At 45.4% G+C, this 12,106-nt stretch overlaps 1 protein-coding gene across 2 annotated transcripts in view; it reads right to left on the reverse strand.

The window, feature by feature from the left end:
• NEDD4 (NEDD4 E3 ubiquitin protein ligase) overlaps positions 1–12,106 on the reverse strand; it is a 121,486-nt gene that overhangs the window by 95,810 nt on the left and 13,570 nt on the right. For both annotated transcript variants that reach the window (XM_054041621.1, XM_054041620.1), the window contains exon 2: positions 2,062–2,135. In XM_054041621.1, coding sequence (XP_053897596.1) covers positions 2,062–2,135 — 74 coding nt within the window. The remainder of the gene's footprint in view (positions 1–2,061; positions 2,136–12,106) is intronic.

A 12,106-nucleotide genomic window follows, 5' to 3' on the forward strand; every position in this document is an offset into this window, starting at 1 on the left:
TTTTTCATAAACACTTATTGAGTGGTATTAATTATACTGCCCTCCTTTAATGCTCTATTAACAGAATCCTGCACCACTCCATTATCTTGCCTGGAATCAATGTCAGACTGACAGGCCTATAAACAGTTTGACAAACTGGACACCATCAAATTAGGCCTGAATGAAGACTGGGAGTGGATGGGTCACTACAAGAACTTAAAAAAAAAAAACAAAAAAAAAAAACCACCTAATTTATCCATGCTAATTTGCACCTACTGTTACTCACACCTTCTTGTTAACTGTTTGAAATGCGCCACCCTGATTACCACTACAAAAGTGACTTTTCACCCTTTTGATAATAGCGCACTTTAATTGAATTGTCTCGATCCCCCACTTGGTAAGGTAACTCCCATCTTTTCATGTACTGCTACATATATATTTTCCTACTGTATTTTCCATCCCATGCATCTGATGAAGTGGGTTTTAGCCCACGAAAGCTTATGCCCAAATAAATGTGTTAGTCTATAAGGTGCCACAAGGACTCCGCATTGTTTTTGCTGATACAGACTAACACGGCTACCACTCTGAAACCGGTCTCCCTTCTACAGTCACCCACATCTACTGAGCTGGTGAACTGTGTGCCATATTCTAGCTCAATGGTCACCAACCGGTCGATCACCATCGACTGGTCGATCCTACAGGATCTCCCAGTTGATCGCGATCTCTGGCACCACACTGGGGCTGCCACTAAGACAGGCTCCCTGCCTGCCCCAGTCCCACACTGCTCCCAGAAGCGGCCATCATGGCCCTGCGGGCGGGGGGGTGGGGGGGAAAAGAGGGGGCAAGGATCTCCCTCTGCGTGCTGCTCCTGACTGCAAGCACCGTCCCCGCAGCTAACATTGACCAGGAACGGGGAGCTGAGCCCGATGGGAGCTGCGGGGCGGTGCTTGCAGAGAGGGACAGCGTGCGAAGCCATGTGCCACCTCCCACCCCGGGGAACGCACTGGCCCCTTCCAGGATCGGCGTGGAGCCGGGGTAGGCAGGGTGCCTGTCTTAGCAACAGCCATGCTGCACTGCCGACAAGGAGCTGCCGGATGTAAATGCTGCCTGGCGGGAGGCTGCAACCCCCAACCCTTAGCCCCTTCTCAGAGCCAGCACCCCAACCCCCCCCTGCACCCAACCCCCTCCTGCATCCTGAACCCCAGCCCTGAACCCCCCCCGAGCCAGCACTCCCACCCCCTCCTACACCCCAACACTCTGCTGCAGCCCATAGCTTCCTCCTGCACCCAAATTCCCTCCCAGAGCCCACACCCTGAACCTCCTTCTGCACCCCAACACTGCCCCAGCCCAGAGCCCCCTCCTGCACCCAAACTCCCTCCCAAAGCTTGCACCCCTTGCCCCCTCCTGCACCTCAACCCCCAGGCTCAGCCCAGGGCCCCCTCCCACACTGCAAACCCCTTGGCCCCAGCCAGAGCCCACAACCCCTCCCAAAGCCCAACCTCCTACCCCAGCCCAGTGAAAGTGAGTGAGGGCGAGTGATGGGTGTGTGTGTGTGTGGGTGGGTGTGTATGTGTGAGAGAGAGAGAATGGAGTGAGTGGGGTGGGGCTTTGGGGAAGGGGTGGGTTAGATCCTGGGTTGCCCTTAAATTCAAAAAGTGATCTTGGGTGTAAAGAGGTTGGAGACCATTGGTCTAGCGCCTACCCACATTCAACGCAGCTGCCACTTCCCACTGCTAAGGCATGGATAAGAACAGGGATTATAGCATTCACAGCTAATATTTTGAGCTACTGTGATTTAGCTACAACCTTACCTGCAGAAAAATATGCTTACAACACCTGACCAAGTAGACTCTTGGGCAAGACAACAAAGAGTCTTCAGTTTGACAGCCTTAGTAGAAAGGGCCAGAGACTGGATAATAAACAATTTTTTTTTAATTTTTTTTTTTGCAAGGAAGTTTAACAGGACTTGAAGGTACATTGGTACTAGATGGGATAGTAAACAGTATTATTCAATATTAGATTTTTGTGAAGAAAATGATGTACCATGAACTCTGCCTTTACAGACCAAGCACATACCCTTACCTGGCTCCTAAGATATCCTTTTTGGCCAGACCAATTCCAGATATGATCTTCACCCTCACAATTCGTGTGTTTTCCTGAAATATAAAATAAAAAAGTTACAGTCCATCTCAACCTCAATTTAAAGATTTTTTTTTTTTTAAACTATGGTAAAATAAAACCAACCTTTGGCATAACTCATTTCAGACTGAAAGCTAGTCTAATCCAGATACTATATTTTGATGGAAATCATCCTGGATTTCAGTAGCAGATTAGTATGGTGTGAATCAGTGGTGGTAGTATTTAATAAGAGATGCAAGTAAAACTAAAGACAGAGCTCAGTTAACTTGAATTCTCAATATCCCAAAATCATCATGATACGTTTGGGAAATGTCCTCCAGATTACACGTCTTTCCTGGAGGACCAAAAGAATGGAAAGTCTGCTCAACAGGATGAATCAGTCAGTAAGGGAGGATAACTGAAAGAATAAAGGATTATTATATGCCGCAAACAGCTTTTTCATTTGTACATAAAAACTTCAACATTTATTACTTCTGCAAAACAGTCTTTTATTGGGAACATTTTACTTCAAGTGGTAGGTAGTTAATCTAAAGATGATTAACAGAGTGAAGCCAGATCTAGACTAGGAAATTTTGCCAGTAATATTTGTTAGGAGTGTGATTTTTTAAAATTATATTCATGTACTGGCAAAAGCCTTAATGTAGACAGTTACACAGATCTGAGTGCTTTTGCCAGGATAGCTTATTTCGTTCAGGGGACTGGTATAAACAATATACTGGCAAAAGAACTCTTACTGATCTAAGTTGAATCTAGACCAGGAGGGTTTGCTAGTATAGCTATACCAGCAAACTTTTTCTAGTGCAGACTAGACCTCAGTATCACTACAGATTGTTTGTTTTGTTAAGTTTTAGGTGTTTCTGCAGCTGGGGTGGAAAGGATTGCTCATTATTCAGGGTAGAGCAATAACAGCTTAATTTAGGAACTTTATATTCAAAACAAAAGTTGGCATGCTGTGAGGCTCTGTATACCATAGTATAGGATGCCTTATCAAGTTTAATAGATTAGACCTCTTGAGATGACCTAGGAAACCAACACAACCAGGAATGCTAGAACTCTTCCAATGCCATTTTGGAAGGAGAAGGACTAACAATTCCCTGCTTTGATGATAGCTTTGTAAGGGACCAGTAGTTTGAGACCTCCCTGCTGGCCCATAGATGACTTGTGCCTCCCAATACGGGGGGGGAGGTGTGATAATCTAAAGGGGAGAACACGTGATTGCCCCATATGTCTCCTCTGCCTAGCGACATCCCCTCCACCCCCCCGCCCAGCCCGGGTCCGCTGCCACTCTCCCCACCCCATGTTACCTGCGTGGGGGTGAAGGGTACTCTGTCCTTCTCCTGCTGCACCATCCCCACCAGGCATTTTCGGCTGCTCTCCCTGGCAGCCGTGCCTGAGCGGGCTGGAGCCGCATCTCATGCGGCTAAAGTGACCACTCTGGGTCGCTGCTCTGTGCGGTGCAGCAGCTCCCCGAGAGAGCCTGGCTGCAGAGATGGTGGTGCCCCTCCCCGCCCCGCCTCTGCAGACAGGGGCCAAGTGAGCCAGAAACATGCCAGAGAGAGGGGACTCTGGCTCACTCGGCCCCTGTCCCTGGCAGCCAAGCTCAGGCAGGGGATGCTGCTACATCGCTGGCAATCATGTGGTCGCCAAAATCTTTGGTGGCATAAGATTGCCAATGATGGCCATAAAATAGTGTGGATGGATATTCACTTTAAGAACCTACCTAGAAATTGATCCAGGTGATGCTTGACCTGTAAGGTAGCATGGACCTTTGGGATTTGACAATGATGGAGTGCAAAAAAAAATTTCCTTCCCACAACCTCAGATTGGAGAACAAGAGATTCTCCCCACTCCCAACTTTAAAATTTTTAGAAAGTCGTTTTGGGCTAATAACCTTGAAGAGATAATGGTCAAATGGTAGTTTGGCATGCTCAGTGCATGGAAGAGGGCAAAGACATGTGATGTGGGTTTTAACCAGGCTACAACTTATTAGTCAAATTACATCCAAGGTTCCTCCTGAGGGACAGCCCACCAATCACTCCCACCTCACTGATCCTTTGCCAATTCCTGAGGGCTCCCTCTGCAGGGGGAGCCAATCACCACACTAGGAGGGTCTCTGGGTGCCTCCACTCACCCAGTAGCATCCCTGCCTCTTTCGGGGGGTTGAGGCAAGAGGGGACATAGACCCAACCCCAGCCAGCACTGCTATCAAGCGCATTGGTGGGGCAGTCCCTTGGGGTAGTGCCCCACCCCGTGGTTTGCATTTGTTCCCAGGGGGTTAAACATGATGCCCCCATCTTGAAAGGAGATGCCCCCATGTGGTCTTTTTGGATCTGGAGCCTAAACCAGAAAGTTCCTGCACTGGGCACCTGCCAAAAGTTATGACTCACATCGGTTCAAACTGTGACCTCTGGGAGGAGGAGAATTCCAGCCATTCAGTAGCCCAAAACTCAGCCCTGAGGTTCTGCTACAAGAAAGGCAAAAACCCCAACCAGCATTGGCCAATCTGCTGGTATAGTGAAAAATTCCTTTCCAGCCCCAAAGCAGGCAACAGTCACAGCCCACAGTGACCTAGAAGGCGGGAGGGTGGATTAAACTATTGGAAATCAGCAAACAGCAAGTGGCTCTGAGCATGACTCTTATCATGGATCCAAATCTCATGTGAAATCCCTCAAGACCTTATGGTGCCAAACCTTGGTGAGATCTCAAGCCTACCCCAGAAGTCCTGTGGGGGACTGGAAATCTTGCAGGACCCAGGCTATGCTGTCCTTTTGCCCTCTCCCATTTCAGGAGCCACCAAAACAAATCCCTCAGTAGGCTCGGGACCCTCTTTGCAAAGCTACAATAACTAACTATACTATACTATTTTTTGCCTCTCCCCCAAGTCTGTTAAACATATTAGCTACAATAGATTTTGATGCTTCACTCATTTCTATCATCATAAAAACAGAACCACCAGGTATTAGACTTGACAGTTCGTTGAATAGTTCAAAGAGGGAGTCTCAAAAAAATAAAAATAAAATAAAATAAAAAAAGGCAGAGTGTCATCAGTCAAGAGCTCATGATCTAATACTAGATTAGCCTAGTAAATATACAAAGCTAAGTACAGCAGTCTGAATATACTAGACTGTTGGTATAAACAATGTATTCTTTATCAATAAAGCTTCAATACAAGAATTAAAGAATGAATGGCATTTCACGTCATGCATTTAATAACCCAAGACAAGTCTGAGTTTATGCAATAGTTTGATATGCTTAAGAGAGACGAAATTCAACAAATTCCAGCATATACAGAGCTTCTCAGAAAAGGAAATAAAGCTTGCACTGAAATATTTTTAAGTAGTTCAAGTATTTTTATTCACCTGAATGGCTAGGCCTGCACATTACCAGTCTTAACTTTAACACTTGGTGAAGATGCAGTCTCAGAAGATTTTGTAGCCCAAAGAACTCTTGAAAAGGCACAACCTGTGACAGCATTTTGAACACTGGAAACCTATTACAGTTTGCTGCTTTGTGTGGTTAAAATGAAGTTTGGTTACATAAAAACTTGGGTGCCAAACATAAAATCCACAAAGGAATTTAGGCTCCTAATTTGTATTCAGTTTCCTAATGTCCGTTGATTTCCATGGAAATTAAGATCTTAAGGGGCTTCATGGATTCTGTCCCAAGAGCCAAAATTTATATACAGTACATAGAGTTTAATCTGGGGGGGGGCCCCCGCGGGGGAAGAGGAGGAAAGAAATGATATAGTAACACCATATTCGCACTGTTAAAACTGGAAGATTAGGCAGTAATAAACACCCACATTCTTCAAAAGCAGATTTGTTGGCCACAGGTAGAGTTCTGTATTAGTCACTACAAGAGACAAGGTGGACAAGATATCTTTTATTGCACTAACTGGGGCCCCAGACCTGAAGAAGAGCTCTATGTGGCTCAAAAGCTTCTCTTTCTCACCCACAGAAATAGGCTCAATAAAAGATATTACTTCACTCACCTTGTCTCTTTAATATCCTGGGACTGTCATGGCTACAACTAACGTGTATTAGTCACGACAAGTCAGTTGCCCATGATGGTTTCATCCAAGACCACCCTCTTCTGAAAATCTTTAGTAGTGGAATGGCGTGGGAGAGAAGTCCATGATGGGGTAGGATCAAAGGCCTGGTCAACACTACCAAGTTAGGTCAACACAAATCCACTTGCATTAACTTAGTTATACATGTGGCTACACTTAAATTGGTCTCCCACCTGGTAAGCAGCCCGTTACAGTGACACAGTAACACCACATCTCAGAGCAGCATAGAGCTATGGTCATCCTAGTAAGGTCAACAAAGTATGAGCAGACACTGTATTAGTTGTATCGACTAACAGTCCTCCAGCACGCATTCCACAATGCCTCTGTCCCTGCAAGAGTGATCATTCCAGTCACAATCTCCACTGCCCTGGGGTCACAGAGGCTGGACACCTGTTCTCCTTCCACCATCTCCTTTCATCCCCCCTCCCCCTCCCCACATACATTTGAAATGCCTTTTCCTTATTGTCCACCTTGGTGAGCAGAACCAGCAGTTCACCTTTGTTGTTTGCATCCAATTGCTCAACTGACCATGCCAGCTACACGCACACACAGAGCTATTAGATGTATTCCAGCGTGGAAAAGGGAAGTAGTACAGGATCTCCTTGGCCTGTGGGAAGAAGAGGCTGTGCAAGTACAGCTATGGCTCACTCACAGAAACAACAACTTTATGAGTAGATTGAGCAGGTTGATGCTGGCAATGGGGCATGACAGGGATCAGCAGCAGTGCAGCATGGAAAGTGAAGGAACTATGCTAGGCATACCACAAAGCAAGCAAGAGCAACACAAGACCTGGTGCTGCACCGCAGCCCTGCTGCTTACCCAACAAACCACACGCCAGACTTAGAAGTCACCCCATTGGTACCCTGCAGCTGACTGTTGATACTAGGGATGTAGTGACGGGTTGGATCACAGAAACCACCTTGGGAGCTGCCACCAGATGTGCTCCTGTTTTCCCTGCCAGCTCAAGACTCCAGCACCCTGTCTTGCTGAGCCAGACACTCCTGTCTGGCTCCAACACAGATCCAGGGTCTGAATCACTTGTCCCAAAGCTGCAAGTTTACCTGAAAACAGCTCCCAGAAGTGTGCTTGTCTTTAGCACTCAGATGCCCAACTCCCAATGGGGTCTAAACCCAGATAAATCCGTTTTACCCTGCATAAAGCTTATGCAGGACAAACTCAAATTGTTCGCCCTCAATAACACTGATAAAGAGATATGCACAGTTGTTTGCTCCCGCAAGTATTAATACATACTCTGAGTAAATTACTAAATAAAAAGTGATTTTATTAAATACAGACAGTAGGATTTAAGTGGTTCAAAGTAGTAACAGACAGAACAAAGTAAGTCACCAAGCAAAATAAAATAAAATGCGCAAATCTATGCCTAATCAAACTGAATACAGATAATTTCCTCACCAGTTCCAGAGTGCTCCCTTTTACAGGCTAATCTCCTTTTAGCCTGGGTCCAGCAATCACTCACACCCCCTGTAGTTACTGTCCTTTGTTTCAGTCTCCTTCAAATATCCTGGGGGGGGTGGAGAGGCTCCTTCTTTAGCCAGCTGAAGACAAAATGGAGGGGTCTCCCACGGGTTTAAATAGACTCTCTCTTGTGGGTGGAGGACCCCCCCCCTCCATGCAAAGTCCAGCTCCAAGATGGAGTTCTGGGGTTACCTGGGCAAGTCACATGTCCCTGCATGACTCAGTCTTTACAGGCTGAAGCCATTGTCCACATGGTATCTTGCATGTCTCTAGGAAGACTTCTCATGTGGATTGGAGCATTCTAAGATGCATTGTGCCCCAAGTGTTTCCTGATCAGGTACTTAACCTGGCGAATTCCTTCCTAAAAAAGCTGACCAAATGCCTCACAGAGCTTACTTAGAAACCATGCCAGCATACAGCCCATATTCTTAACCTCGAGTAGAAAATGATATATATGTACAAATAGGATGAATAGATATAGTAGACCATAACCTTTACGGAGATATGTTACATGGCACAGGCAGCACAAAACATATTCCAGCTATGTCATTCATACATTTATAAGCACCCCCCCTCATAAAGCCTTATGGGGTACACGGTCACAGATGTAAAATAGTAAACTGTTAACCGGTAAGCATTGGTCTTATCGGTTAACCCAGCCTAACTGTTAATCTCCAGCCTTTGGCGGCCCGCATCTGCTGGCCGACCCCAGAATATAATTTTACTAGTTTAGCTGATTAACTTTTTAAACAATATTTACATCCCTAGTTGATGTCTATGATAGCGACCCTCCTCCTTGCTGTTCATGGCAGGGAGTAGAGGGCAGTGGACTCAAAAAGTGCTGAGAGCCTAGAACGGTTTGAAACTCCAGAGTAGTCTAGCCAGTCCCGCCAGGGAAGCACAGATAAGCCCTCTGACAAAGGGGGAGGGAGCTTGGATAAGTGTGTACATGAACTATTCCTTGCAGTATGTTTGTTTATTTGTTTTCCTTTCCCACAAACCACCTCCCCCTCCATTCTTCCCAGGGCCTTTGTTCTCATAAAAATGGCACCTGGCCTATTTGCAAGTTAAGACAAACTGATTGATTTTTCATTGTTTTACTGGGATAAAGTGAGAAAATAAAAGATTAGAGAATACATTCTAAAGAGAGTTGTATGGCAGTCTGGTTACACAATCCACATTAGGTGAGCATCATGTGCTTGGGTACAGATACAACAAACAGACGTAGAATCAGCCTCAACTTTTCATTTTTTTGGCTTGTTGTGCTACGCAGGGGCCTATGTGGAGTACTCTGTTTATCAGAATAGCAATGTCTGCCTCTTATCCTCTAAAGATCTCAATTAAGCTTTCATGTAGATACTCTGCAATCCACTCCGGATGATTTCTATGGATGGCAGCCCTGTTTCTTCCTCCAGGATAGGACCTTTACCACACCACTCTGCCTTGAGTTTGGCAAGCACCACAGGAGTTAACAGGCTAGGGACAAGGTGACTTTATGACAGCTGGGCTTTGTGCCTCTGTCACCATCAAATGAGAGATATCAGCCAAAAATCATTGCCTGTGAAAACAGTGTCAATATATGTACTATCCATTACAATCTACATATCACACAGACTATGCTGAGAGACTGTCACACACTCTCAAAGAAACTGCGAAACCACCTGATCAGCATCCTATACAGCAAACAGGGAAAGATTAAGAATGAGCTCTCAGAACTGGATACTCTCATAAGAAACCAACCTTCCACACAAACTTCCTCATGGATAGACTTTACAAAAACTAGATAAGCCATTTACAAGACAAACTTTGCCTCTCTACAAAGGAAAAAGGACACTAAACTATCTAAACTGCTACATGCCACAAGCAGCCACAAGAGTAGTTCCCTTAACCCACCCAGCAATATTGTTAATCTTTCCAGCTATACTCTTAGCCCAGCAGAAGAGTTTGTCCTATCTCGGGGCCTCTCCTTTTGTCCCTCCAGACCCATGAATATGATACAGTTCTGCGGTGACCTAGAATCCTACTTTTGACGTCTCCGACTCAAAGAATATTTCCAACATACCTCTGAACAGCATACTAACCCACAGAATCCTCCCTACCAGCACTACAAAAAAAAAAAAAAGGATTCTGCGTGGACTCCTCCGGACGGTCGAAACAACAGACTAGATTTCTACATAGATTGCTTCCGTCAACGTGCAAAGGCTGAAATTGTGGAAAGGCAACATCACTTGCCCCATAACCTCAGCCATGCTGAACACAACGCCATCTACAGCCTCAGAAACAACCCTGACATCATAATCAAAAAGGCTGACAAAGGAGGTGCTGTCGTCATCATGAATAAATTGGAATATGACCAAGAGGCTGCTAGACAGCTCTCTAACACCACATTCTACAGTCCATTATCCTCTGATCCCACTGAGGATTACCTAAAGAAACTACACCATCTGCTAAAAAAACTCCCTGACAAAGCACAGGAACAAATCTGTACAGACACATGCCTAGAACCCCGACCAGGGATATTCTATTTGCTACCCAAGATCCATAAACCTGGATATCCTGGACGCCCCATCATCTCAGGCATTGGCACCCTAACATCAGGCTTGTCTGGTTATGTAGACTCTCTCCTCAGACCCTACGCTACCAGCACTCCCAGCTATCTTCGAGACACCACTGACTTCCTGAGGAAACTACAATCCATCGGTGATCTTCCAGAAAACACCATCCTGGCCACTATGGACGTAGAAGCCCTCTACACCAATATTCCACACACAGATGGACTACAAGCTATCAGGAACAGTATCCCTGATAATGTCACAGCTAATCTGGTGGCTAAACTTTGTGATTTTGTCCTCACCCACAACTATTTCACATATGTGGACAATATATACCTTTAAGTCAGTGGCACTGCTATGGGTACCCGCATGGCCCCACAATATGCCAACATTTTTATGGCTGACTTAGAACAACGCTTCCTTAGCTCTCGTCCCCTAACGCCCCTACTCTACTTGCACCTCATTGATGACATCTTCATCATCTGGACCCATGGAAAAGAAGCCCTTGAGGAATTTCACCATGATTTCAATAATTTCCATCCCACCATCAACCTCAGCCTAGATCAATCCACACAAGCGGTCCATTTCCTGGACACTACTGTGCTAATAAGTGATGGTCACATAAATACCACCCTATACCGGAAACCTACTGACCGCTACACTTACCTACATGCCTCCAGCTTCCATCCAGGACACACCACACGATCCATTGTCTACAGCCAAGCTCTAAGATATAACCGCATTTGCTCCAATCCCTCGGATAGAGACAAGCACCTACAAGATCTCTATCAAGCATTCTTAAAACTACAATACCCACCTGCTGAAGTGAAAAAACAGATTGACAGAGCCAGACGAGTACCCAGAAGTCACCTCCTACAAGACAGGCCCAACAAAGAAAATAACAGAACACCACTAGCTGTCACCTTCAGCCCCCAACTAAAACCTCTCCAGTGCATCATCAGAGATCTACAACCTATCCTGAAAGATGATCCTTTACTCTCACAGATCTTGGGAGACAGACCTGTCCTCTCTTACAGACAACCCCCCAACCTAAAGCAAATACTCACCAGCAACCACACATCACTGAACAAAACCACTAACCCAGGAACCTATCCTTGTAACAAACCCCGATGCCAACTCTGTCCACATATCTATTCAAGTGACATCATCATAGGACCTAGTCACATCAGCCATACCATCAGGGGCTCGTTCACCTGCACATCTACCAATGTGATATATGCCATCATGTGCCAGCAATGCCCCTCTGCCATGTACATTGGCCAAACCGGACAGCCTCTACGCAAAAGAATTAATGGACACAAATCTGACGTCAGGAATCAAAATACTCAAAAACCAGTGGGAGAACACTTTAACCTTTCTGGTCATTCAGTGACAGACCTGCGGGTGGCTATATTACAACAGAAAAACTTCAAAAACAGACTCCAACGAGAGACTGCTGAGCTGGAATTGATATGCAAACTAGACACATTCAACTCCGGTTTGAATAAGGACTGGGAATGGCTGAGCCATTACAAACATTGACTATCTCCCCTTGTAAGTATTCTCACACTTATCAAACTGTCTGTACTGGGCTATCTTGATTATCACTTCAAAGGTTTTTTTTTTTCCCCCCTCTTAATTAATTGGCCTCAGAGTTGGTAAGACAACTCCCACCTGTTTATGCTCTCTGTATGTGTGTATATATATATATCTCCTCAATATATGTTCCATTCTATATGCATCCGAAGAAGTGGGCTGTAGTCCACAAAAGCTTATGCTCTAATAAATTTGTTAGTCTCTAAGGTGCCACAAGTACTCCTGTTTATCATTTCCCTGTATCTGTACTGAGGGAGGGGGACAAAGCATATAGCAACATGTGACTTTATTTCCC

This window comes from Malaclemys terrapin, chromosome 10 (assembly GCF_027887155.1).
Source record: "Malaclemys terrapin pileata isolate rMalTer1 chromosome 10, rMalTer1.hap1, whole genome shotgun sequence".
NCBI lineage: Eukaryota > Metazoa > Chordata > Testudines > Emydidae > Malaclemys > Malaclemys terrapin.